Below are 27976 nucleotides of genomic sequence, written 5' to 3'. Positions count from 1 at the left end.
TCGATCAGGATGCGGATACTGTTTGGAATGAGCCGGAAAGGGCTTCTAGGAGGGTGCAGCGCGGGGGACAGAGAAGGAAGAACACACTTGAGATTTATGAGATGCTCACATGAAGCCTGGTGATTCAGGTGATGCAGGACACGGAGGGTCAGACGCCCCCCTCCTGTCATCCAGTGCCGCAGGGATCCCCGGTCCTAAAACGACGATGCGTGGTGGCCGCTTGGAGAAGTTTGTTGACTTTGATGAACTGTGGGTGGTCGTCACAATGTATCCACTTGTAAATAGCAATAAGCAGTGGCTACACAAATGACACTCCTGTGACTGTTAAGAACCAGGAATCTCGGAGAAGCACCTCCAACGACAATAGCGCAGATGCCGGTAGCTCTGCATGGCAGGTGCCGCAGAGACTTTACACAGGACAGTGCCCCGGGGTCTGCTGTGAGCCGATGAGGACACCCAGTGCGCCACCCAGACTTAGACGTTCCTCTGGGGACCAGCTGTCTCCCACTGTGCAGTTGGACAGGTCGGCTCGCTTTCTGGATGTCACTGGCCTCATCAATAGAATGATGTGGTGGCTTAAATACAAAGTGTCTCCTTCGACCCATTTGTGTAGCGAGGAAGGGCCGCTTGCTGCTGGGTGAAGACGGATCTGCGCTGGGGGGGTGCTGGCGTTGGCGGGCTCGTCCCCTGGTGCTTACGTGAGACCAGGGGCTAGGGGAAGCCAGCTCTCGCCTGGCGTTGTGCCTTGGGTCTCCTGAGCCTGGCAGACCACAGCAGAGAACCGGGGGTTCACGCAGAGGCAGGTGCACTGGGCGCAGTGGGCGTTCACCCACGAGCACTGGGCACAGGGCTGGACAGTGCCCGGGCTGAAGGCTGTGTCCTGAGTGGGGCAGGGGAGTGGAGTCTCCTTGGGAAACGGGGTCTTTATGACACAGGCATCAGGAGCCAGCTAAGCGTGGGGGGAGGGCACCTGCCTTCAGGTATTTTTACAGCTCTTTGTGTTTGGCGGTTTCTGGTTGACTCTGCTCATTCATAAGTACTTATATTTTTAATGATCAATTTGAAAGCCTCCTGCTTTGCCGTTACGAAAACCATGCTATCTTAATCAGCCTGAGTCGCTACAATGGAAAAAGCCACACACGCGCACAGACTGGGGGCTTGCAAACAGAGAAGCTTTCTCAGGTCTGGAGGTGGGCACCAGGGCACGGTGCCGGCACAGGCAGGGTCCGGAGGGCTCACCTTGCCCGCTCTAGGCTGCCACGGGCCCCTGGCATCCTCGCGGGCTGGGCAGAGGCAGGAAGCGAGCCTGCTCATGACCCTGTGGGGCACTCCCCGTTCACGAGGGCTCGTGCTCAGGGCTCATCTAATCCCAGCCCCCTCCCAGGGACCCACCTCTACACCATCTGGGGAGTGGGCCTTCGGCATGGGCAGTGGGAAGGGCACACCCCTTCATCCCATAGCAAGGTGTTCAGTGAGCCGGAGAAGACATGCGGATCTCCGTGATACAGTTGGGCTTAAAACGGCCACCACCCCCAGCGAACACACAGCGGCACGTGTCAGAGAAAGAGGGCTGTCTCATTTTCTTCAGATGATACCCACTGGAGCATTATCCACATTGACATCTCTGAGCTGGAGCAGGGAGGAGCTGGGTGTCTCCCTGGGAGACCCGGGAAGAGCCCGAGCCGATTCACCCCAGGACTGAAGGCCCACAACGTGTTCCCGAGAAGACAGGACAGGCCAGGAACACCAAACTCCTGCGGAAACACTGGGGACAAGGAAGCCACATCTACCCAGACCGTTTTACATCTATAACACGAACCTGGTGCTTAAACATGTCTCACGCATTGAGCCCATTTCCCTAATACAGCGAGTTCTGCTGTATTCTAGGTGAACTTCCCCCTAGATGAGGAACGAATGAATCACTGTTTAATATTTTACCGATTACCTCTATTCTCTAAGGGGAAACATGACATTTTTGTTCTCAGTTCCCGTACAGCTCTGCGGTCACTTCATATTACCTATCACAGACGTTTGCTCAAATAATTTACATCCGTAAATGTTAATAGCTAGGAAACTTAATTTAGTGCTTGAAATAATGGAGATCTTACTTTTAATCAGTTTGTTTTAGCAAAAGGAAAAGATATTTTAGCACATCAGCTATTAAGAATCTCCATCTCTTTAGTTCATACACACGATCTTTTTTTTTCATACACACATTTGTATCTATTTGTAACTTTTATTTTGTGGTGTTATTGTAGCATTTTCTTTTTGTTAGATTCTAAATCCTTAAACTATAAACATCGGAATTAAGTATCAAGCACTTTTATGTAACGGGCTACAGGCAGGATTTTTCAGCGCAGCAGAATCTTACCCTGCGGTTTCCTGTTCCCTCTTCTCTACGCAGAGGTGACACATGGATCGTGGGTCCAGTGATTCTCATACCATGTCAACTCACCACAGCAGCGGTGTCCTGTCAACACCATGCTGGTGTCACGGTGACGAGTGTGCACTGGTGTCACGGTGAAGAGTCCACACTGGTGTCAGGGTGACAAGTTCGTGCTGGTGTCAAAGTGATGAGTCTGCACTGGTGTCAGGGTGACGAGTCTGTGCTGGTGTCAGGGTGATGAGTCTGTGCTGGTGTCTGGGTGACGAGTCTGTGCTGGTGTCAGGGTGACGAGTGTGCACTGGTGTCAGGGTGAAGAGTCCACACTGGTGTCAGGGTGACAAGTTCGTGCTGGTGTCAAAGTGATGAGTCTGCACTGGTGTCAGGGTGACGAGTTTCTACTGGTGTCAGGGTGACGAGTCTGAGCTGGTGTCTGGGTGACGAGTCTGTGCTGGTGTCAGGGTGATGAGTTTCTACTGGTGTGACAGTGATGAGTAAAGACAAGCATTGTCTCTTCTTGTAGGGTTACAGTCTAATAGGAGAGAGAGATGCGAATTGTCACACGAAAAGATGTTTGATTAAAAGGTGTGACCAGTCCGACCCAGTGGGGAGAAACAGAAGCTCGGAAAACTCCACCGGGAAGAGTCTAGCAGATGAGCCCAAACACTCCCTGCAGAGAACGGCTTGGCAACAGGGCACTTTTTAACGACAATTGAGATGATCCGGGTCTCGAGGTCTCATTTTCTACAGCATTTTCACCTGGGAGGGGCTGAACCTTCTCGGTGGGCGGTAGTGTGACATCAGTTTTAGCTGAGGAATGTATTCCGGCTCCTTGGCTCCACAGGGAATATTTATTGACCTGTCCTCAAACATCATATTTTATGAAGTACCAAGTTTTAGATCCACGTAAGGGACATAAACAGGTGTTTGTGTCCTTTAGAAAGGTAAATAATCACGTGCAAAATATACTCAATCTCGACGGACAGCCGGGAACGCACATCCATGTTTTCTGTTCAGATGCTGACTTTTGTTAACCTGCCGTCTTCATCGTCTTCCTTCACCAAGTCATTTGTTTTGCTTTCAGTGGGCTGAAAAGTGTCAAATCACTTTATAATTTGGTGTCAGGACATAGATTAATTGAACCTTATAAAACATTCATTATATTTATATACATGTATGGGTGGCATGATTGCGTTAAAATCCATTTAGGCAGACTTAATAAACTGTGCCACAGAACTGCTCTGGCACCTGTCAATTCTGTAACGCAATTAAATACACAAGAGTGGAAGCTATGGATGGATCTTCTTTTTATGCGTTTAAAACTTCTCCAAGCCATCAATAAACATTTTACAAAAGTGAGCGATCAAAGAAAACAATCCTCAAAATATTTCTTATAGATTAAGAGTCCTTTAAATATTTGTATACATCAAGATTTCATGTCAACTACATGACTGAATTTAAACAGCGTTAAAATACAAACGAATAACTAAATAATTTTAAACCAATTAATAGATCCTTTAGCAAAATGTTTTATTTGGGTTCATTTTCAAGTTCGTATATTGCTAAAATGGAAAATAGGGCAGTGTACATACAAATCAATGTTTGTGTGTTAGCGAGTTAATGATAAATAATGTGACTATAAATATGCTTCAAAGAATCATTTCCCAGACTAAATGTATTAAACTCCATCCATTGCATTTTTATTGTCTGTGTGAATAGCGAGCAGTGACTGTTACACCCCTCGTGCTGGAGGAATGCACTGAGGTGGTTTCCACGCGTCAGGCTCTGGAGCTCAGCGCGGCCTCGGGGGGAAGTGGGGCCGGAGCAGCCAGACGGGGAGAGAACAGGATCTTGGTGAGACCGTTGCACAGAATAGCAAACAGTTCCCCAAGCTCCCCTCCGCTCCCCAAATCACCTCCTTTAGCCTCAGGACGCATGACCTTGCCCCAATGTGACCGAGAGCCGCCGATTTTCACAGCAGTCTGTGTTGTGTGACGTGTGGCCATGTTTCCGGAGTCTCTCTCCAGCCTCGCTCTGGCCTGTCACTCGTACTCTTCACTCAACGTTGTCATTTCATTTAAAATGAAGCCATTGCAGTGAGTTCACCCTGGAGAGTTCGATCTCAACTTTTTCCAGGATTGACAGGACCGACATGTCCGTGATGTGCCACTTCCAGAACAATGACGGTGACAGGAGAGAAGGCGGAGTGGGCGCGGGCGCCAGGGACAGGAGCGTTTTCCCTGCTGTGCTCACGGTGAAACTCGGTGGTTTACGCAGAGCGAGCTGAAGGCAGAGCGAGATGTCGCGGGTGAAACTAACCGGACTGGCCCTGGCTGGAGGCTCAGTGGTCAGAGCGTCGGCCAGCAGACCAGAGGGTCTTGGGTTTGATTCCCAGTCAAGGGCACGGACCTGGGTTGCAGGTTCATCCCCAGCCCAGGTTGGGGCGTGTGCAGGAGCAACCAGCTGATGAGTATCTCTCAGATCGATGTCTCTCTCTCTCTCCCCCCCTCCCCTCCGCTCTCCCTAAAAACAATGGAAAAATATCCTCAGGTGAAGATTAACAACAACAAAACCAACAGGACTCTCCAAGGAAGAGACTAGGTGATGATTTAGCCAAGATGCTGTGGATCGGACTTAACTCCTCTACGAGAGTGTCCGGGTTTCTTCTGAAGCGTATGCACTGTGGCAGTGATCCTCGGGGGCGCAGGCTCTCCGTGACTCTGTGAGGTCTGCGCCTGTGACTTTGCATCTCTGCCGGGCTGTGTGTCTGGAGAGAGTTGACGAGGTCCTGCAGAGAGCGAGGGGAACTCAAGCCCCTCAGTCTGTCCTCTTCCATCAGCGTGGGCGTGTTCGGGGGGGCCCACAGCAGTGCAGAAGCCCTCCCTCCCCATGAGGGTGTCCAGTTACCAAAGCAACACCCAAAGCACATGCACAGGTCTTACACAGAAGACCGTGAACAGGTCCTGGTGACGGGTCCGTGGGCAGCTGTAAGGGATCGTATGGGCCAGGGTCCCCTTCTCCACGAATTGGAAATAATGCCACCTACCGCCCAAAGCAATGAGAATTAGAATGGAGTAATTATGGGACATGATTGGCACACAGAATACAAATATAAAACTAAAGTGACTATTTTTTTTTTTTTTTATCCTCACCCGAGGATATTTTTCCATTTTTTGTACAGATAGAGTAGGAGGGAGAGAGAGGAAGAGAGAGAGAGAGAGAGAAACATCGACATGAAGGGACACATCGAGTGGCTGCCACCCACACGACCAACCAGGGCCGGGGACAAACTGCAACCGAAGTACGTGCCCTTAGCGGGAACCGAACCCGGGTCTCTCCGGACCGCAGGCCGACGCTCTAACTGCTGAGCCAAACCGGCCAGGGCTAAAGTGACTATTCTTAAAAAAATAATATTTGTGTCAGGTATAAGCTCACACATCCTGAGAGCAAAGAAAAAATCTTTTTCTAAAAACAAATGCAGGGTATCTTCTAATCAACTCCTTCTGGAATTGCCACTCTGGATGAAATAGGAAAATAAATAAACTAAAGGAGGACAATGACCGGCGCACTGGAGGGGAGCAAAGGCAGGCGGGTTCGGGAGCCTGGGGCTGGAGAAGGCTGAAGGGGGAGCAGCCCCGCGAGGTGCCTGGTCCCCACGCCTCCAGTCCCAGGCTGTGTGGGGGTCAGTGCAGGCGAAACACTGACTTTCCACTTTCCCTCCACACACCCTCTGAACGGGAGACGCGGACGACAGGCTCCAGGGCCACCACAGTCCTGAGAAGAAGGAGCAATCCCAGAGAAGATAGACCCGAATGGAGAGGCAGACTGTGGTTCTGATTCTGCCCAAGACACACGAGCCGCAGTCCAACAGGGCAGCTTGAAATTTTAGGGCTGAACCGAGGTTTGACTTGCCCTCCGAGGGGAAGACTATTCACTTTCAGTCCAACCAATTGCAAGGAAGAGAAGGAGGAGGAGGAGAGGAGGAGAAATTATTACTAGTGTCAGGCTATCTATTTACTTATTTAGAAATACATTCTTGAGAAAAGCAAGATCCTGTTTCTTTCTTTTTATTTAATAGCATGCATGTTCACAATGGAAAACTCAGAAGACAGATACAGGCATACAGTGAAAATCACCCGAGGTTTGGCCACACAGAGGTGGGCACTGACATGTTCTTCCCTTCATCCAGTGTGTACACGGGTTCCGAAAATAAGGCCTGTGACATGGGCATCTGGGTCTGCTCGTGTGTTTTCCTTTTAAGACTCCCAGTAAGTTGACCCAACTTGTAGGTCCGTGCTGTTCGGTGAGGATTTTACAGCCTCGGGCGAAGCCGGGTCAGCGTCACCGGTCACAGTGCAGGGTCACCCACAGTCCTCGGGCCACGTTCCCGTTTCCCTCGAGTACGTCAACGGGGAGTCTGGTTCAGCTTCCAGTAGGATGGTGCTGGGGACAAGGACGCTGTTCACAGGAGAAAAGGCACTGCCGACAGAGTGAGCGGGGGTCCAGGGACCCTCCCACGCCATGAGTGCTGGCATGAAGGGGAACATTTACCTTGTGAATCTGACGAAGCCGGTTCTCGAGGGAGCTCGGCCGCTTGTTGGTTTACTGTGCGCCTTTCATTGTGTGTCTTAGCGCAGGGCTCTGGGTGTCTGCCGCGTGGTCCCTGCTGCCACTCCGCTCAGTGGCCCTGACTGGCCGTGCAGGAGACTGGTTTCGATAGTGACTAATTCTATAGCCCAGGGGGACCGATGGTTCTCTCTACACTGGAAGCTATCTTTTCCGTCATTTTTTTTCTTTATTAATTTTAGAGAGATAGAAACACTGATGAGAGAGAACATCAGCTGGCCGCCTCCTGCACGCCCCCCACTGTGGATTTGGCCCCCAACCAGGGCCTGTGCCCTGACCGGGAATCGAACCGGCGACCTCTTGGTGCAGGGTCGACGATCAACCACTGAGCCACACCGGCCGGGCAATTTCACAAATCTTATTGGTAGCTCTCAGGTACGCTGCCATGGACTGTGAAGGCCCAGGGACGTGCCAGGCACCTCCTGTCCTCGGTGAGACTTCATGCCGTGCCCGTCCGAGGTAGAAACCAGGAATCCACCAGCGTCACCAGTCCACTGAGACCCGGAGAGGAAGGGGTGACACCCGGTGTGGTGGGAGCAGAGGGTAAAGGAGGAGGGCCTTTGCTCAGGGCCGGCGGCCGACCGGGTTCCTCTGGAGAGGTCGCGGGTGCACCTGCAGGGACAGAGCGGGGACGGCAGGGATGAAAAGCAGGGACTGCTCAGGAGGGTGTGCAACCCAACCAGCCTTCCCCACTGCCCTGGGAGGGCTCCTTCTGACCTGACCCTCAAGCAGGGAAGGAGCCTGCCCCACGGGAACCCCAGGTATCACGGAAAGGGAGGCGTCCCCGGCCTCCCTCACTCTGCACCTGGACGAGGCCGTGACTCGCCCAATCGGTCTGGCTCTCTCGGGTCACCAGTCCGTCTCCTCCATGACCTCACGGGAGGCTGTGTAGGACGGAAGTTTCTATAGTTAAAACCACATAGCTGAGCAGGTAAACCCTCAAGCAACCCGGTTATTCCTGGATCCCTATCCGCTCCTCCTCTCCAAGTCCGTAGCGTCGGGGCGTTCGGGACAGAGCCTGTTTTCCCTCTCAGCTGGCGACGCTGAGATTGCAGAGGCGAGGCACGGGGGGTCCCTCTGCCGCCACACTGTGACATGGCCTCGCTCCTGAGGTCCCCTTCCTGCTTAGCTCCTGGGACCCCCCCCCCCGAGGCTGCGGCCACTTCTCTAAATAAACACAGGATCTCGGGGCAACTGTCCTGACGCCCCGGGTGCAAAACCAGGGGACCGGGTGTGGCTTCATCGGTAAGGGCATGGACACGAGTGCCTGACCAGCCCTCCGATCCAAGGCACAGTTTGTACCACAGGTGTGAGGGCACCCCTGCACCTGTCCCCATGGAAACGCTGCCCTTTGGGGCGTTGGAGCCCCAAGGAACGGCTGGTGGTTGTCCCTCAAGTGTCCTACCTCACGTACCAGCAGGAGGACAGCGTCGGGCAGGGAGGCCTGAGCCAACGCCAGCAACACGGAGTCAGAACACGGCCTCTGTGCGGATGTCACACCCTCAACGGAATTAAAGCAAATCTCGCTGTTCCGTTGACTCAATTATTCCCTTGCCGTCTTGCCAAACAAACATGTGTAATGGTTTAGGGCCAGGAACCCTTCTAACTGCCCAGGCCGTCGATGATGCCCGCCGCACTCCGGTGACCGTGAAGTTCAGGCAGCGGTTAAGGACCTGGGAGACTTCTTCCCAAACAGCCGAAGTGCCGAAATGTTAGCTGCCCTCTCGTCGTCTGCGCGTTGGGGCAACCGCTGTGTCAGGGTGTCGGTGAGCTGTGCCGCTGGCGTGTGTTATGTCGATCGGGTCCGAGGGCTGCGATTGGGGAAGAAACACCTGGAAACTTAAACTCCGCAGCCAGGGAGCAGTGTGTAAAAACTTCATTATTTTTGTACTTTGGAATATTATCCTCGCCGTTGCTTCTAGTGCGTTTTAATAATCGTCCCCGAGGGGTTTTTGTTTGTTTGTTTTGTTTTCTTCAACTGCGTCCTTTACATGGGTGTCATGCAAACTGAGCAAGCGTGTGTGGGTGCGTTGCTCTCAGCCTGGAGCCTATCGGGAGGGCAGACCCCAGGCCTGTCCTCTGAGCTGCCCGAGCTCAGCCACCGCAGCCGGGGTAAGGCCGGCACCGGAGCGAGGGAGCCAGGTCCTCGCAGGTAGGGCGCCCCCCGGAGGGCTGCCTGGCCGGAGTGTAAGGCGGGACCCTCAGAGCTCAGTGAGAATCAGCGGCTGGTGAGGCCCGGGGGCGGTTTCTTGCAATCTCAGGAGGGTGGCACCCATGTCCTCGGGGTTTAAATACAAGGACCTGGAAAAGCACGCGGCTCATGGTGCATCCGACAGGAGCATGTTCAGTGAGCGGCTGCTTCTCCGGTTGGATTTGGTTTGATAGTGAGAACGTGGCACACACCACAGTCTGTGCTCTGTCTCCGGGATATGTGCATAGCTCAGCGTTATTTGAGGACTTGACGTCTAGATGACTCTTTAGCTTAATGTTATTTGAATTTTAATCAGCATTCATTGGCTCTCTATCTACTTTTTCAAGTGATCTAGTTAACACAATATCTCTTAATATGTGTATAAATTGTCTATTACCTTATTTCTTTATCCCACTGAATAACGTTAACAGGTTTCACACGAAATGATCAGTGTTCATAACGGTCAGTAAGATCGCTCTTCAGTATTATGTGCGAATAGGAGTATAAACATCTGCTGAAACCAGTCCGCTCAGCCGAGGAGGCTGCGGGCGCTCCGGTGGCACAGCGCGCCCACGGTGGACTCCGGGCTGGGGTGTGATCCCGTGTCAGGCCGAAGGGCAAGCCGGGGAACACACCATCCCTGACCCTGCGCACGATGCTACACTTGGCACAGCTGCGAAACATGCTCCTTCTGGAGCCTGCAAGTCGTGTCCAGGACGCATCCGTACCATGGCAGGGAGGTCGTCCATTCCCGTTCCTCTCGATGTGTGGTCGCTGTACACTCCTGTGTGGTGTGTTTTCTTAGGACATCTGTCAGATACTTATCTGGAACAGGTTGGCTTCACCACCCACTTCCAGCTGAAGAGAAAACTATGTTGAATAGAGATGGTCCACTGTCCTGGGTGTGCTGCCCAGAGGCGCCCAGGGAAACGCCTTCATGGCCACAGCAATTTCCTTACAGTGGGCACCAGGGGTTGTCAGTGCTCACTAGGGGTTATGTGTTCACCAGGGGTTACCAGTGTTCACCAGGGGTTATGAGTGGTTATCACTGTTTATCAGTGTTCACCAGGGGTTGTGAGTATTTACCAGGGTTTACCAGTGCTCACCAGGGCTTATCAGTGCTCACCAGGGGTTATGACTGTTTACCAGGGGTTATCAATATTCACTAGGGGTTACCAGTGTTCACCAGGGGTTATCAGTATTCACCAGGGGTTATGAGTGGTTATCAATGTTTATCAGTGGTTATCAGTGTTGATCAGTGATTACAAGTGGTTATCAATGGTTACCAGTGTTCACCAGGGGTTATGAGTGGTTATCAATGTTTATCAGTGTTCACCAGGGGTTGTGAGTATTTACCAGGGCTTACCAGTGCTCACCAGGGGTTACCAGTGTTCACCAGGGGTTATCAGTGTTCACCAGGGGTTATGAGTGTTTACCAGGGGTTATCAATATTCACTAGGGGTTATCAGTGTTCACCAGGGGTTACCAGTGCTCACCAGGGGTTATGAGTGTTCACCAGGGGTTACCAGTGCTCACCAGGGGTTACCAGCGTCACCAGGGGTTATGAGTGGTCACCAATGTTCACCAGTGATGTGCGGAGAGGGAAGGGCAGGTGGGCAGGTTCCCTTCGCTCGCCACAGGCCTCTGCCCAGTGGCAGCAGACACGAGGTCACGTGCCTCTCGTGTGGCCCAGGCTCAGCTGGCCTGTCGGTCTGGGCTGGAAGAACCGAGCACCCAGATGGGCAGGGGTCCACAAACCACGAAGCCGGCCACCCTCACCCCAGAGGCTGCAAGTGTGAGGTCCGGGCGCCAGCGGAGCCGAGGTCCCAGGTCCGGTGAGAGCCGCCCCACCCCACGGCGGAAGGCAGACACCTGCCTCCTCTCTGTGCTCACGTGGAGGGCGGGGGAGGGGGTCTGGGGTCCCTTTGACGAGGGGCACGAGCCCCATCATGAGGACCCCACCCTCATGACCTTATCTCATCCCAAAGGCCCCACCTCCTGGCACCATCAAACATTCAGTTCACAACAGCAGCTAAAACTTGGCAGAAGAGGGCTGTTCTGTGCAGCACAAGGGGGGTGGGTGACTACTGAAAACCCTTAAGGGCCTTCCAGAGGGAAAGACCCCCCCCCACCCCTGAAACCCTGCTTTGTGCTGGGCTTCACCGGCGGGATCACACGGGACTCACCTCTCTGAGTGCCGCGGCCACTCGGGGGGCACAGGAACCTCTCGATCTTCTTCTTAAGGTCCTTCCTTTCCAGTTTAACGCATGGTAATAAAAAATTAATAAATATACATGGAACAAATGTTTATTTTTAATCTTCTTTATCTATCATGATTACAGTAAGTAATTTCTAGCCGAGTCAGTAATTCACCGAACCCATCAGCACAAGTAATTGATCGCGCTGATAAGAATTAGGACCTTCAAGCACACTGGTTCAGCATCCAGGATAAGGCCCCATCCCATCAGGCCCAAAGGAAAGTCCAGAAGCAATATGGCAGGTTGCTTGGATTTAACTCACTCTCCTTAATGTGGTGATGAGCAAAATAGTTTTTATTCATTTTTTAAAGAGAGAGGAAGAGAGAGGGAGAGAGAAACATCAATGTGAGAGAGAAACATCACTGACTGCCTCCTGCATGCCCCCTACTGGGCATCAAGCCCACAACCCGGGCACGTGCCCTGACCAGGAATCGAACCTGGACCTCTCAGTCCGTGGAGGACACTCCATCCACTGAGCCACACCGGCCTGGCTGATGAAAAAGTACTTCCTGTGTTGACAGCAAAGGTGCACCGCACTCTCTGCGGGACAGTGAGCGCTGTCAGGACGGTGTTCCTGAAGAGACCCTCTCCATCCCTTCCATTCCAGCACTGGCTGGAACACTTGACAGACGTGGAGGGAGACGCTGGATCTGGGGTTTCCCAGGCAGGTGCCTTGAATTTGGTGGAGGCGTGAAGCTGCAGGCCCCCGCTGTGCCCTGTGCCCCAGTCCCAGAGACAGGCCCTTAAGAGTCCTGCCGGGAGCAAACCGCTCATCCCCACGACATGCTCGGGAACCCCTGTGACCCTGGCTTGCACTGTGATTCCAGGTCTCCATAGACACACCTTCTACGTTGCCTTCAGTGGAAACGACACGGATGACAGCGGAGTCGCTGTAGTTCCTGCGCTCACCTCACCCCAAGGCTCGGTCACTGCCAGCGTCTCCCCAGGTCCTCTCCATCAGTGGACGGTCCCCGCCACACCCGCCACACTTCCCTCCTACCCTGGCCAGCAGCTGTGTCTTTGTGCTTTATTTGATCATCACTTGCCTTCTCTGGAGATGGCTTCTGTAAACCGGCCTTCGCCATTCTGAAAATTTTGTCCTGTTCCCGTGTTGCCAGACTTTGCTGGGTCTACATCCATCGGCACCGGCCACCTCCTGCTCAGCAGGTCTGAGCGGGCTCAGAGCGCCCCCTGCTGGGCCCGACGGCCTTTGAACCACTGTTCTCTGCACCCGCGGAGGCGTGTTTCATCCTCGGTCGTGGGGATGCAGAGTAACAGCCACGGTGAAGTCTCTTTGTATTTGTACAGGGCTTTTCATTCTGTCCCAGCTCTCCAACCTGGCAGGCTCGTTTAGCTAAATTATGTGATGGGGTCTGATCAGCTCTCCAGTTTCGTGCCGGAATTTAAAGAACCGGCAGAGTCGGACTCTCTGTCCCCTCCTCCCCACTCCACAGTGGGGTGCGTCTCTGCGTGGGCTCTGTGAAGCCGCGGAAGCCACCTGCCACCGTGCGCACGGGACCCTGTCCGCGGGAGGCCTGCGCTCTCGGCTCTTTCTTCCCTTGTCTTTGTCCCTGGTTCTCCCTTTCGTGAAGCTCAGACACCGGGCTTTGTCCTTCAGCATCGTCTGGGGGTCCCGGAGTGCAGCTTAGGTCAGGTGGCCCCACAGCGCCCGGACGTCCGTCCTTCCACTCGCCGAGCTCGAGACCTGGCCAGTGGTGTCATGTTGGCTTCTGTTTACTCCTGAGGTCAGAGCTGCTGTCTGAGGTGCAGGGGCGTCCCTGGAAAAGTGTTAGGAGTTGGCGGTTCGGATAAAGTCTCTGTGTCCCGCTTCTTGAGCACCCAGAGTTCCCTACCCAAGGCCGTTGTGTACATTGATCCGCACATCGTGTAAGTCCCTCCGCACGTCGTGTACGTCCCTCCGCACGTCGTGCACGTCCCTCCGCACGTCGTGTACATCCCTCCGCACATCGTGTACGTCCCTCCGCACGCCGTGTACGTCCCTCCGCACGTCGTGTACGTTCATCCACACATCGTGTACACCCCTCCGCACATCGTGTACGTCCCTCCGCACATCGTGTACACCCCTCCGCACATCGTGTACGTCCCTCCGCACATCGTGTACGCCCCTCCGCACATCGTGTACGTCCCTCCGCACATCGTGTACGTCCCTCCGCACATCGTGTACACCCCTCCGCACATCGTGTACGTCCCTCCGCACATCGTGTACGCCCCTCAGACATCGTGTACACCCCTCCGCACATCGTGTACGTCCCTCCGCACATCGTGTACACCCCTCCGCACATCGTGTACGTCCCTCCGCACATCGTGTACGTTCCTCTGCACATCGTGTACGTCCCTCCGCACATCGTGTACACCCCTCCGCACATCGTGTACGTCCCTCCGCACATCGTGTACGCCCCTCCGCACATCGTGTACGTTCCTCCGCACGCCGTGTACGTCCCTCCGCACATCGTGCACGTCCCTCCGCACGCCGTGCACGTCCCTCCGCACGCCGTGTACGTTTTTCCGCAGCTGTGCACGTCCCCCCGCACATTCACGGGTGCACCATTGCCTCGGGAAGTAGCACCCAGTCCTCGCTCCACGAGAAGAGCTGCTGCAGGTGCCCCGGGCAGACGGGGAATCGGCGCTCAGCCTGCGCTCCCTCCAGCTCCCTCCCAGGGGCGCGGAGAGCCATCGCTGGCGAACAAATAGTCTAAAATAATAACAGCGCCGGGAAGAAACGACAGTGACGTGGTAGAAAGTGCCGGGAGGCCAGACGGGAGTTAGTCCAGGTGAGCTGAGCAGGGCAGACAGCAGGGAGCCAGGACCACGGGGCCAAGACGTGAGCAACAAGTGGAGTCGGGTCGAGGTGTAGGGGGGAGTCCTCCAAGCCCGGTGAGGGGTCTGGGGAGGGTGGGGGAAGGCGCGGTGCCATCTAGAAGGACGTGAAGCTGGCCCACGGGGCCGACAGCAGGGAAGCTCCAGGAAGGACCGTCAGGGGAGTGTGGGGTCGACCACGCAGGGCCCTGCAGGCCGACGGACGGAGTCGGGGGTGGAGTCCAGATGCACTAGGAAGGCGTGGGGGTGTTTGCACCTGGGGAGACCAGACCTGACCTGAGTTGTAAAAAGTCCCCTTCGTGCTACGTAGGAAATCAGTGTGTTGGCAGAGGGATAATGAGAGGCCCGTGGGAGGGGTTGCGACCGTGGATCAGCATGAAGTTGGAGAGGTTGCGACCGTGGATCAGCATGAAGTTGAGGTCACAGGCACATGCATGGAGCGAAGGGCTGGGGAACAGGCACTGTTCTGTGTCACGTTGGGAGCGACTGGGATCTGTAGGCTGAAGGCACAAGCAGCCTACGAAGGCCCCTCTGCTCCAGGGCAGGACTGTTCCCCCAGGGTCTGGGTTAGCAGTGTTGAGACCACTCCACATGCCTGTAGGAGGTGAGCTGGGGGAACCCATGGCGGGGTGCCAGGCTCCCCTGCAGGGGCCGAGGTGACCGAGAAGCAGGGGAGGAGGCCACAGCGACCCGAGTGGCAATGGACGGAGCTGGAGACAGGAACTCATGTGTTTTCCTGGGCAGATCTCTGCCTACAGAATCACGTATCCACCTCCCTATGCACGGCGGCTGGGGGACGCTCGCATTGTTTCTTGTTGTCATCGGCCATTTTCTGGACCCACATCTGCCAGGAGCAGGGGGCTCGCTCGGCACCCAGTTCTAGCTCCTAGTATTGTGATCCAGCGAGCGGAACCAGCGTTGCGTGGAAAAGTGGCAGTTTCCAGGATGGGACAGGAAATATGTACAAGGTGAGCCTGCAGCGCCCTGTGGTGCTCCAAAGTAGTCAGACAAGAAGAGAGAGGAGAGGAGCCAGTGCAGAGAGCACGCAAAGGGACAGGGGCCACAGAAGAGAACTGCGCTGGAGACGAGCCCTCGCCGTCCGTCCTTGGGCGTGGCTGCCCAGGCAGCTCCTTCCCCGGGGTAGGACGGGAAGAGGGGAAACAGAGTCACAGGCAGTGTGAGCTCATGGTCAGTGGTGCTCCTTCCGGTGGGCACCTCGCCCCTGCTGCCTGGTGCCGGGTGGCCTTCACCTCTGCGGCCCGTCTCCAGTACCGCGGCTTCATGCCACTGTGAGGGAGACATCGGGCAAGTTCCCATGGACGGGAAGTGTCCAAAGGCCTGACCAGGAACACTCAGAGCCATCAAGGTCTTTGAACCCAGGGACACCTGGCTACCTTCACGGCCAAGGGACACCAGCAGAGAAGGGCCAAATAACGACCCTGCGGTGCCTGCCTGGGGTCCTGGAGCACAGAGAGGGTGCTGGGGACATGCTAGGAACATAAAGTCGACTTGAGTGAATAATGCTATGTGAGTAGCTTTCTCCGCAATGTTCCCTGAGCATGGGATTGCTCCGAGGCGCACGCAGGGCTGTTGCTGAGGGCTTTGGTGGGGGACCAGGCCGAGCCGTGTGCCGAGCAGCCAGTCTGTGTCCCTGTCCTCCTCACTCCCATCCCAGACACACGGGTCACCTGCTCAGGTCGTCTGTGATGGACGTCTGTGACAGAGTGAAGTATGGACCAATTACTGCAGAGCCGCAGGTCACACATGTGCTGAGAGGAGGTCATGGGACAGACACGGGCGTGCTGACGTGAGCAGGGACCGGGCGAGGGGGGGGGGGGGTGTCCCAGAAACGCGGTCATTTCCAGATGAGAGGCGTATTTGCACCCGCTTCCCCGGGTTGTCAGCTCCGTGGCACCCACCGGCACGAGGCAGGGTGGTTTCCTCTCCTGGGCTCCTTCTCCGCAGGGTCTAATCCGAGTTCAGCGAAACGGGGCAGGAAATGCCCCCCAAATAACGTAGCTCACCTCCTCCCCAGCCTGAGAATCGAGAATCAAGTGGCGATATATGTGGATCAGTAAACAGATACATATGTAGAGTGAAGCTGTTTCACGGAATCGAAATGCCCGTCATCTCACAGATAGTTTTCTCCGGGTACCGGCTCCTCTCGCGCGGGGCATTGAGAACCCACAGCAGGTTTGTGGCATCAGGCAGCCTGAGGTGGCACAGGATCTGTTCCCACAGCGCGAGAGAGGTCTGTCCGCCTTCCACGAGGAGCCAGCTGCGTCTGTGGATTCAATCGCGGGAAAAGCTTTTGATTCAAATGAAGCTCAGAACCGTGAATTAGGAATATACCTACTCCCAGGACACTGAAACTGCTTGTGGGCATCACTTTATTTTTAGAAGGTAACCGCCAGCCCACAGAAGAAACATTAAATCATGTCAGACTGAGTGGCAGCCAAGAATCCACTAATTAGAAAGAGAAGGCCACATGACTTTCATAAATTGTTAAAGTCCTTTCATTATTTTGTTAAGTATAAATACGCCTGTAAAGTAGAAGAAGTGATTCCGAAGCTAGCGTCTGTCATACGTCTAAACAAAATTACTGAACCATCATGTTCGATGAGACCCTCCTTTGTGTGCAGGGTTCTGATGTTCCTGATTTGAATCACTCGTGTGTGTATTTTCCGATGCCGTTCACAAGACACACACGGAGGAGGAGGCGGTCGCGTGCACCTGCACGTGGGCACGAGTGTCCTGGGTAAAGCCGTGCCCGAGTGTGACAGAGGAAGAGGCATGAGGACGCAGGGCGCCATCGCTCAGAGTGCCCCCCACGTGTGTTAGGGGGCACCATGGGCTCATGCTCACCCCAGGCTTTGGATCTTGCAGTCGCTGCTTTGAGTACTGGGGTACCTCTTTATTTTATTGTTTCTTAAAACATGTTCATTGATTTTTTTAGAGAGAGAAAGGAAGGGAGGGAGAAATAGAAACATCCATGTGAAAGAGATAATTAATCAATTGCCTTCTGCAGGACCCCTCCCTGGGGATCGAGCCCACAACCCTGGGCATGTGCCCTGACCAGGAATCGAACCCAGGACCTCCGAGTCCATGGGAGGACTCTCAATCCACTGAGCCACACTGGCTGGGCTGAATGTTTGTTGTTAAGAGGGTTACAGATGTTCCCCCCTCCTCTTTCCCCCATTGCCCCCTCCTCCCAGTTCCCCCCACCCCCCCGCCTTCACCACCCTATAGCCTGTGCCCACGGGCTGTGCATAGGTGCAGACACATTCTGTGGCCAGTCCCTCCCCACCCCACCCTCCCTCTGAGGTCGGCCAGTCTGGTATGTGCCCCACGCCTCTGGCTCTGCCATGACCTTCTTGCCGCCTGGCCCTGCAAGGACATTCGTCCTCAGCAGAGCTGGAGGGCATCAGGCTCCTTGTCTGCTTCCAGTGTGGTCAGTGCCAGCTGCTCCCAAGACCAGTGCCTCGCTCCAGCCCTCCACTCTCCCGTGTCCAGGCCACAGGAAGGAGGGGGCATAACGTGGAGAAGCGCACACTCCCGGCGTCGCCGACCACCTTCCCGTCATCGCTCCACAGCACCCTGGATGCAGGGACTTTCATGACAGTGTCTCTCGTCCATGGGAAGGCGCGGTACAGCTGTGTACTTAGGACAAAGGAGCTCAGCACAGGCACCCTGTGACTTGCTGCTCAGTGTGAGCAGCCTCGGGTCCCATGGTGGAGGAAGAGTCGTGTGCGGGGAGGGTTTGCCACTGCAGGAGTCGTCCTGGCCAGCGAGAGGGACCATGTCTAAGGGGACATGGGTCCAGGCACCACACAGCAGGGCCATGCTGCTGGGAAGGCTGTGGCGTCTCTCATTCAGGACAACAGAGACAGTGACCCGAACCCAGAGCCCCTGTTGACGGCCGAGGCCGAGGTCATGCCTGCACCACTGTTTATGGTCCCTGTCTGCACCTTGTCCCTCCCTGTCCTACAGGCTCGGCTGAGGGCCTTCTGGCACCCAGGTCTCTGTGTCAAGAGGCACTTTCCAGGGACCATCACAGAAGACGACGTTGAGACCTAGGTTGAGTGACACTTCCAGCGGCCCTGGTCACCTGTAGCTCAGTCACCGTGAACGCGGCCCGAGTGTCCACAGCTCTCATCCTCTGGATGGGCGCCGGCCGAGGGGTGTGACTACAGTGAGGTCCCTGGATCGCTTCGTGGGCAGGGCAGGAAGCTCGGGGCATAAGAACGTGGACAGGGATTCTCAGGACTCTTATCTGTCACTGGTCTCTGCTTGTTCAAACATGTGGCTCTTGCCCTGGCTGGTTGGGCTCAGTGGTTAGAGCGTCGGCCTGTGGATCAAAGAGACCCAGGTTCGATTCCGGCCAAGGGCACCGACCCTGGTTGAAGTTTGTCCCCAGCCCCGGTTGGGGTTGTACGGGTGTCAACCAATCGCTGTGTCTCTCTCACATCCCAGTCTGTGTGAAGATAAATATAAAAATATCCTTGGGTGAGGATTACAGAAAAAAAAAATGTGACTCTTTTTAAACTTCATTAACACAGGAAGGTCAATCCAATCCCTGATACTCCAACTTGGCCAAGAGGGGAAGGATCAGAATGGATGTTATCTATTTATTTTTAGATGAGAATCACTACATTGGCCACGATTAAGAAAGAGTTTAGAAGTGTTTTCTAGAACCGTCGACTGATTTGCTCCCCACCCCAGTGGCACGTAGCGCAATGTTCCGCCTCGAGCGGGGGCCTTGGCTCGGGGGTACCATGCCTGAGGGCGCAGACAGCAGCGTCACTCGGGCAGGGGCTGAGGGGTGCGCGGCCACCCCCGCTTCCTGGCTCCATCCCTTAAACTGCTATCTCAGAGGGCTTTAGTCACATCGTTTAAATGTCCTCTGAAGATTCTAGAAATATTTCACCTTGTCTTTCTATAAATGTTGAGATCCATGCAATCGACTGAACACCAGTGTTGAGCTCAAAGTTCACTTTTGAAAGGAAGGGGGAACGGTGGTCCCCGGCTGTGACTCTACTTCTGCTTCATCAGTGACGGGGTCTGTGATAGGCCAGGTGGCGGCACCGTGTGTACACGTATGTGACGACATACACGTGCAGCCACGTCCTTTCTGACGGTTCCTGGTCATCGAAGAGCTCACCTTGGTGGCGTCTCGTTCTGCCCTCTCTGTGTGACACCCGCTGACACCGCAGCGTCCGCGTCGGCAGCCCCAGCGCCCGTGCTGTGTGTCCTCAGCTGCTCCTGGTCCCTATCTGGTCTTCTCTAGCGTTTCAGCCATCATACTGTTTCCCTGAACGATTGCCCTCTCGTGGGTGTCAGATGCTCCCGAAGATGGAAATCTGGGCTCTCGGTTCCCTTCATCTAAATCCCCTCCACGGATACACTGTCGGCGGAGAAGACTCCGCGGCTCTCGGGACCCTCCCCTCCTTCCCGCCGAGTCGAGGGCTCCCTGGCGGAGATGTTCGCCAGGGGTGAACGGTCAGGGACCGTCGTGGCCACACTGGTGCCTTCTTTCTGACTGGGTGGCCACCCCTCACATCTTCCCGATGCTGCCCTTTCTCCCTCCGGAGCTGACCCTGGACGCCCTGCCTCCCATTGTGTCCGTGATTTGCAGTAACTCTGGGTTGGGTTGGGCTGACCAAGGTCAGCTCCCTCTCCCTGCAGCTTAGTGCAGTTCAGGCGAAGTCTGCCCTTGGGCTTTAAGGTTCCAGACCAGCCCTGGTCAGTTTGGCTCAGCGGTTAGAGCGTCGGCCCGCGGAGAGACCCCGGGTTTGGTTTCCGCTGAGGTCACGTGCCTCAGACGCAGTTTGTCCCCGGTCCTGGTTGAGGTCGTGTGGGTGACAGCCACTCGATGTGTCCCTTTCACATGGATGTTTCTCTCTCTGTCTTCCTCCCTCTCTACCTCCTGCTCTGTGTGATGATAAATGCAAGAATGTCCTCAGGTGAGGATTAAGAAAAAGATATGCCCTGGCCGGTTTGGCTCAGCGGTTAGAGCGTCGGCCTGTGGTCCAGAGAGTCCCAGGTTCGGTTCCCGCTAAGGGCACGTACCTCGGTTGCAGTTTTTCCCCGGCCCTGGTTGGGTCGTGCGGGTGGCAGCCACTCATGTGTCCCTTTCATCTCGATGATTCTCTCTCTCTCTCTCCCTCTCTCTCCCGCCCACTCTATCTGAATGAAAAATGAAAAAATGTCCTCGGGTGAGGATTAAAAAAAAAAAAAAAAAGGAAGTGGTATATATTATAATCCCTTTATACTTTTAAACTTGCATTGGTTCCTGATAGTTTTCCTGGTGCTTTAGAACTGGGGGGAGAAGTACAAACTGCTGATGTACATTGAGCACTTTCTTGCTCCATGAGTCCTGCTCATTGTTTAATCGTTTACTCATGAAAACGCATCTGTAGATGCCAGTTTTCAGTCTCCTTTCCAAGACAGAGACTCAGAGATTCCGATACATTGTCCAACGTCATCCGGTCTGTTTCTGGAGCAGGACTCGTGTGTGTGACCCCCGGCTGCCCTCCATTACCCCCCGAGCTGTGCTCGCTGTGAGCCCGTCCCCGCTAAGTCCCTCTTAGAAGTTATCTTTCCATCTGCATGTGGCCGAAGGCTGTTGCTGTTCACCCTTAAATACACTTAAAGCCCACGTCCCGGTTGAGCCCTTGAGACTCCGCGGAGGTGGAATATTCACAGCGCGGCTCCTCTCCTTCCCTGGGCGAGCAGACGGACGGAGGGCGTTGGGGCTGGTGCCTCCTGAGCCCCCTCCGCGCTGTGGCACAGAGCTGGCGTCTCAGGGCCTCCTTGGCCATCGGTCTCGGCTCAGAGGCAGCCAGAGAATAAATGTCAGCTTCAGCATTTAAAGTCTGATCTGTAGTGTTCCTGAAAATTACATAATCAGCTTTTCTGATCCTTTCAAAGGTCACCATGGAGCTCTGAGCAAACACCCCTGGGCAAAGCCTGTTCAAGTGCCCATGTCCTGTGGGTATTGGAGGTCTGACTTCCTTAAGCTGTGGGAGGCTCTGAGAGGCAAGTGTAACCAAGCGACCTGACGCAGCCCTGGGGACCGGATCAGCCGGAGCCCCCAAGGACGTTTCATTGGTTGTCTGCTGTGGTCCTCGTGAAATCAAACTTCCGGTCACTTGCTGTTTGTCCTAGTTGGTAATGAATATCGGTGCTGCATTTCATTGTAGCATGTTCTCTCCATGCTTCTGGAAGGGGGCTGGACGTGACATCCGTTTCGTCACTAAAGCAGTTGAATCCAAGCTTTGACTTGAGAGCCTAACAGTGTCACCGCGTTGTGACCACAGGCACTTGCCAGGTCGCAGTGTTAGGGCAGCAGTTTTGTGGGTGTAACTAGAGTGACAGCCTTGGTTCAGCCCGGGTGTCCAGACGAGGATTCTCGAGGCCTTCGGGAGACCGGCCGCGGGAGGAAAGGCCCGTTCCCGGGGTTCCTTGTAAGAACCCCTTTCTCCATACGTGAGCGAGGTCAGGCAGAAAAAGCCAAGAGCCATGGGGTTTCCCTCATCTGTGGGATAAAAAACCTGAAACTCATGGACACAATCAGCAGTGTGGCAGTTGCCAAAGGGGAGGGGTAGGGTTTGGGGGTGAAGGGACCTCATTTATGGTGATGGAAAACGGTTTGACTTTGGGTGGTGGGCACACAATGCCATGTACAGATCTTGTAAGATAGAAATCCACACCTGAAACCTATAGGATCCTATTAACCAATATCACCCCAATAAATTAAAAAAAAGAACTTTCACATCACCAACTGTCTGCCCTGGTCCAGAATCCCGGAGCCCAAAGACGAATTCCTTTCCTGAAGCAACTGTGAGGAGGAGTCCAAATCACTCCAAGGAAGGATTAGATGGAATTAAAAGTGGAGCTCACGTCAATGCAACAACGTTTGTGAATATTAGAGTGTGGGAGACACAGGGACATTCACTGCACTCAGGGAGAGGGGTTTAAAAGTGACATAAAGAAATTGGCAGGAATGACAATTAGGTTGAATTCACTTGTTTTAAATCAGTTTCTCCCAGCCACCGGACACTCACAGGTTGGCAATGCTCACTATGACTTCGGTCTTCAAGTGCACCTGTAATCATTTGCATCCATGCTTCACGATTTACAGTATTTTGATTTTTTTTTTTAAATGAAATTGCTAATGTTTTTATATGATGTGCATTTTTATTTTTTGCAACTCAAAACAAATATTTTAGCCTCAAGTATTTCGATTTGCTTTTTGATATTGATCACATTGAAATTTTAATTTTTTCTAAAAGTAATTGATTGAAAATAAGACTATTCAGTCCTGAGGTCGTTAGTGTGTCTTTCTGCTACCAACCAGTGATTTTGAACTTCATCCGTTAATTTTTAATTACTTCCCTGTTTGCTAATTTATTTTGCTTTTTAAAACCTTAAATGCATTTGAAGCCTCCGGGGCCTGAAATGTGACTTAAAGTTATAATTTGTTACTGATTCATTGTTTCCAACATGTGACTTTGTCCAGCTGTTTTTTGTAAAATTTATTTTTTCTGTTTCCACCAAGCTTTTAACTATGCAAATCTTAGTTATTGTACACATAATAAATCTAAAAGAGTAGATGATGTATTTCGCACTTACATTTATAAAGATCATTTAGCTGACTGCATGGAGCATGTCCCTGCTCAGGTCTAGGTGATTGGTGTGGTAGAGGCCCAACGGAAGCAGTACCACCAGCTGGGAAGGTCCAGGGTCAGACGGGAGGCTGTGGCCCGGCGCAAGGGGAGGGTGGTTACCCAGCGGGTATTTGGGGCCCGCACTGCCTCCTTCAATGCGCACGCCACACCGCAGGGCCTGAATGCCCACAGGCCTCCACGAGCAAATACACAGAGCCAACGAGGGCAGAGGAGGAGACTCGGACACAGGCCTTCCCGTTCAATCCCACTGTTGGGTGGGGTTTTCCAAATTCCGATAGAATGGTCTAGATGTTAAGGTCAAGACAAATCTGTGGACAAAAACAAAAATAGAGACCTTTTGCCCGGCCAGTGAGGCTCAGTGCTTGAGCGTCGACCCTGCACCAAGAGGTCGCCAGTTCGATTCCCGGTCAGGGCACGTGCCCAGGTTGTGGGCCCGATCCCCAGTGGGGGGCGTGCAGGCGGCGGCCAGTCATTGTTCTCTCTCATGGATGATTCTATCTCTCTTTCCCTGTCCCTTCTCTCTCAAATCAATAAACAAAAAATGTTTTAATAAAAAAGACCTTTCACTGGTCAAGGAGTCCAGGGGATGGTTTGCAGACGGAGGGGAGGCTGAGGCGGCCCTGGAAATAGGTCGTCATCATGGCACAGGCTTTGTGCAGAGATGATGGGCCATCGATTGCTGTTGCAGGTGCGAGCCTGTCCCTGCCCCCGAGAGCCGGTTTTCTGTGTCGTGGGCGGCAATTTGAGCTACGATGTTAATTACGGTACAGACACACCCTCCATGTGTTGCTACTTTTTCCTTTGGCGGTCATTCGTTTTAACATCTACCGTATCTCCTGTTAAAGCCAACTTTCCTAGCTCGATGGTACAGCACAGCAGAAGTTCCTGTGTTTTCTGAAGTTTTCAGTTGTCTGTCTTCCCAAATATTACATTTCAGTCTGCTAAGAGTTTGTAAGACATGGATGTTTTCTCTCCAAGGGGCCTCTCCTACTTGGGGAGACCCTCTTTTTCAGGATTTTGTTTGTTTGTTTCTTAACATTTTAAAATTTTGTACCATCCCCCACTTCCTGACAACGTCATTGCGTGGTCAAGTTTTAGAGATGCTTACCCTTCACTGCTGTTTCAATGTATTACACAGGCCGAAGATCTCACAGTATGACGTAGTCCATGTACCACTGGGAACTTGTGATCATTTTGTGTTTTATTGTGTTTTTGTTACAGTGGTCTTCCTGTACATCAGTCTGTGTTAATTTTAAAAAGCCATTTATTTCTATTTCCAATAGAAACATGAGTAGGAAAGTTCTACAGGCTACAGTCAGTGTTCAGAACGGCTTGCTCCTGTGTTCTCCAGTTATGAAAGCTGATGGCTGAGATTGTGTTGTGTTATCAAGAGCACGTTTTAAGATATTTTATGGGTTTATACTGACAGTTCTTGTCTTGGGAGAACATTGATCCGGACACACTGTATCAGTGATGTGCACCTGCGAATAAGTAGCACTAGCAGTGAATGAAAGAGCGAAGGCCCTTACAGAAGGGTCTGTGAAGCTGAGTATCCCCAACAAGGGAGAAAAGCCACAGCCATTGGTACCCCCACGTCTTCCCCCACCGGCCGGGCCCCTGCTCAGGATCCAGAGGTAGCGGCTGAGCCCTGAACTCCTGTGCTCTTGGGACAGAATGAATGTCTCTGACCTTAGAAAATCATAGGCAGTTACATTCCAAATACTTAAAAATGCTTACAAACAACATTTTTAAAGACTTATCTACTTAAAAATAATGAATGTCTTATTGAGCAAAGCATGTCCTTTTTTATAAAAGAAGCAAAGATACTTGTAGACCAGAGATTTCCAACCTTTTTCAACTCTGGGCACACATAAACCCATTACTAAAATTCTGTAGCACACCAGAAAATATAGTATATTTTTTGTCGATCTGACAAAAAAAAAATCGGTATAATTTTGATTGAATCACACCACATGGCTGTTGTCATTTTTTTGTTTTATTTGATGATCTAAGGGCAAACAGGTCAGCGCCCCTGACTAAATAGTCAGGTATTGCCTGTTTTAACAGTTCTTACAGCACACCAGATAAAATTGCTGTTGTAGACCAAACTTAACTATTTTCTATTGTGTCTCAAACAGAGGGTTTTTTTTTTAAAGTTGAATTTAACACACTTTGACTATGTAGTGATTTCATAATTATAAGTGTCAATTATATTAAGTATCTAAATGGTAGAGTTTTTTCTAAGTGTTTCTACAAAGCCAACTTTGTACATATTTAATGTTGTAATAAAATAATTTTAGAAATGCTGAGATTTCCTCCCATTCACTGAAAAAGTTTTAATTCTCAATTTATAAAAGAACAAAACACACTGTACTCTATTATACATATGTATCAAGTTATACCTGTACCCATGCAAAACTTTGGATACATATGTAAAATAATGTGCCCTGGTTGGGTATCTCAGTGGTTAGAGTGCTGTCCTGCTATGTACAAGGTTTCAGCTTCAATCTCCAGTCAGGGCAGATACAGGAATCAGCCAATGAATGCACGGATACGTGCAACAACAAATCAATGTTTCTCTCTCTTCCTCTGTTTCTAAAATCAATAAGTAAAATTTTAACAAAAGATATAAAATAATTACATTCATTCAGAAATACTTTTATTTGGAAATCACTCCTTTTTAAACAATAGGATCCTTAGCTTATTTGAATGCTACGTGAGAGCAGTTGACTTACTGATGTCATGCTCCGTTTGAACCAGAAGTATAGAAACAGTCGCCAGCAATCACCAGGTTTTTCTGTTCACCTCAATGCTGCGTCAGTGAAATTGGAAATTATGTTTAATGGGTGGGCATGGCTTCCTATGGATTAGCTGTCAGGGCAGTTGAATTAGGCAGAGAATCATATCAACACAGGAGCGCGACGGCCAGCAAAGAAAACGGTCCGTGTCCTGCGGAAATGCAGTGAATACGGAACTCGTATTGTTAAAGCTGATAGCTAAAATTGTGTTGCGAATCAGACACGCACGCACAGAACCTTACCGGTGGCTGGGAATCAAACAGGGAAACAGGTTTATTAAATTCTGATAGATTAATACATGATCTTTACTTTTTCCAGTTGTTGGTCCGTCAAACATTGATTAAACATTGGTTAGCCATGTACACCAAACAGCGCTGGCCCCAAGTACATATGATGTGATTATTCATTTACGAATATTCATTATGAATATTCATGTAGGCTGATCTCTTTTTCAGATAATCTATATCCTCCTGTATTAGGATTCCTACCGATAGGAGGTTGTAGAATCGCGTAATTAGAAAAATAATCTAGACATCGTTTAGGAGACTGAATCAAAGCAGAATTGTATTTTTCCCTCTTAACAAAGTGCATTAATTTATACCTTAAAATAATCTTTACAAAAGTACTAAATGGCAGACATAACGCATGAATGCATTCCTCTGTGCGATTTTTAGGCAAAGTGAAAATGTTTTCGCACTGGGTTTGCTCATTTTTGTTCGTCAGAGGTGATGTATGCTCTCGGTCGATCTGAACAGACAGCCGTCCTTTCAATTGTCTTTCTCCCCTTTTCCAACAGTTCTGCCCAGCCACACCTGCGGGAATCCTGGGGAAATACTCAAAGGCGTCCTGCACGGAACGAGATTCAACATCGGAGACAAGATTCGGTACAGCTGTCTCTCCGGCTACGTCCTGGAAGGCCACGCCATGCTCACCTGCATCGTCAGCCCGGGGAACGGCGCATCCTGGGACTTCCCCGCCCCGTTCTGCAGAGGTAGGTCCCACACAAGGGGGTGCTCGGGGACTGCCGCCGGCGCCCGGTACCGGCCCTGGAGCGGGCACTGGACGTTCCCCCGTGATGGAGAAGGGCCCACCCGCTGGTCTTCGCAGGTCGGCTCATTCTGTCCCCAGAGTCGCCGTCTAGGCTGCCCAGGCTACCGTGCTGCCCTGGAAAGTCAGTGTAGACGTAGACGTGCTCCTAATGCCCACATTTCTCGTCTTCCTGTTTCTCACGCTCTGAGCTCCTGCCCCGTTTCCCAGCTGCCCTGCTCGCGTTCACAGCCTTCAGGCCCTCGGCCGATTACTCCTTTTTAATCCTCGTCTCGTCAAAAATGACGAGCAGCCTGATGATTAACCTTCCTGCTTTGAGGGCTCTGTCCACTCCCAGTTCTCTGAGATAAGCGGAGGAAGTGCTATTATTCCGAGTGCTCATGGCTGTGAAGGGGCGGAAGGTGGATTCGTGGTTCCTGAAGCCCCGGGACTTGCCCCTTTTCTGTAATGCGAACCTGACGATTCGAAAGCTCCAGGAAAGGGCGCACTTTAATTCTCACCTCTGCCGTGACTGAGAGGAACGCATCTCGCGGTTCAAGAGCAAGAGCCTGGCTGGCGCTTTGGGGCCTGACGGGACGGACGCCTGAGCACGCGCTTCGCTCGCGTCGTGTTGTCCGCCTCCCACCACACCTGCCGCCGTGCAGACGCTGACACCCATGTAACTGATAAAAGAGACAACATTTTCATGTTTCAAGGGTCCAGCGGCAGTACAAATTCAGACCCAAATCCACGTCTGACTCGCTGTCTAGCTGTATTTTGGATGCAGCCGACGTTCAGTACTGTCCGGTGTGTCTCAGGAGCCGCAGACGTGGGGGAACCGTGTCCTTGCCGAGCGGTGACCTGCTCGACCCCTTCTTACACCAGACACGAGGATAAGCTCAACCTGGACTAAGGACGTAAATGTGAGACTCGAAACCGCAAACACGTACAAGGAAACATAGTAAAATCTCTAACGTGTTTTGTAGCCGTATTTTTTCTGATGGATCTCCTCGGGCAAGGGAAGCAAAAGAAAAGTAAGCAATTAGGGCTTCAGAAAATTTTTTAAAAATTGCACAGCAAAGGGCGTATCAACAGAATGAAAAGACAACCGCCGAACGGGAGGACGTGTTCACCTATGACACACCAGATAAGGGGTCAAAATCCAC

General features: G+C 52.5%; 1 protein-coding gene across 1 annotated transcript in view; it reads left to right on the top strand.

The window, feature by feature from the left end:
• The window catches only part of CSMD1 (CUB and Sushi multiple domains 1), a 1021666-nt gene that overhangs the window by 386511 nt on the left and 607179 nt on the right, over positions 1 to 27976 (top strand). The window contains exon 4 of the mRNA XM_036250552.1: positions 26581 to 26775. Within this exon, the coding sequence (XP_036106445.1) occupies positions 26581 to 26775 (195 nt within the window). The remainder of the gene's footprint in view (positions 1 to 26580; positions 26776 to 27976) is intronic.

This window comes from Molossus molossus, unplaced genomic scaffold (genome assembly GCF_014108415.1).
Source record: "Molossus molossus isolate mMolMol1 unplaced genomic scaffold, mMolMol1.p scaffold_m16_p_9, whole genome shotgun sequence".
NCBI lineage: Eukaryota > Metazoa > Chordata > Mammalia > Chiroptera > Molossidae > Molossus > Molossus molossus.
This window is presented reverse-complemented; position numbering and strand designations above follow the sequence as displayed.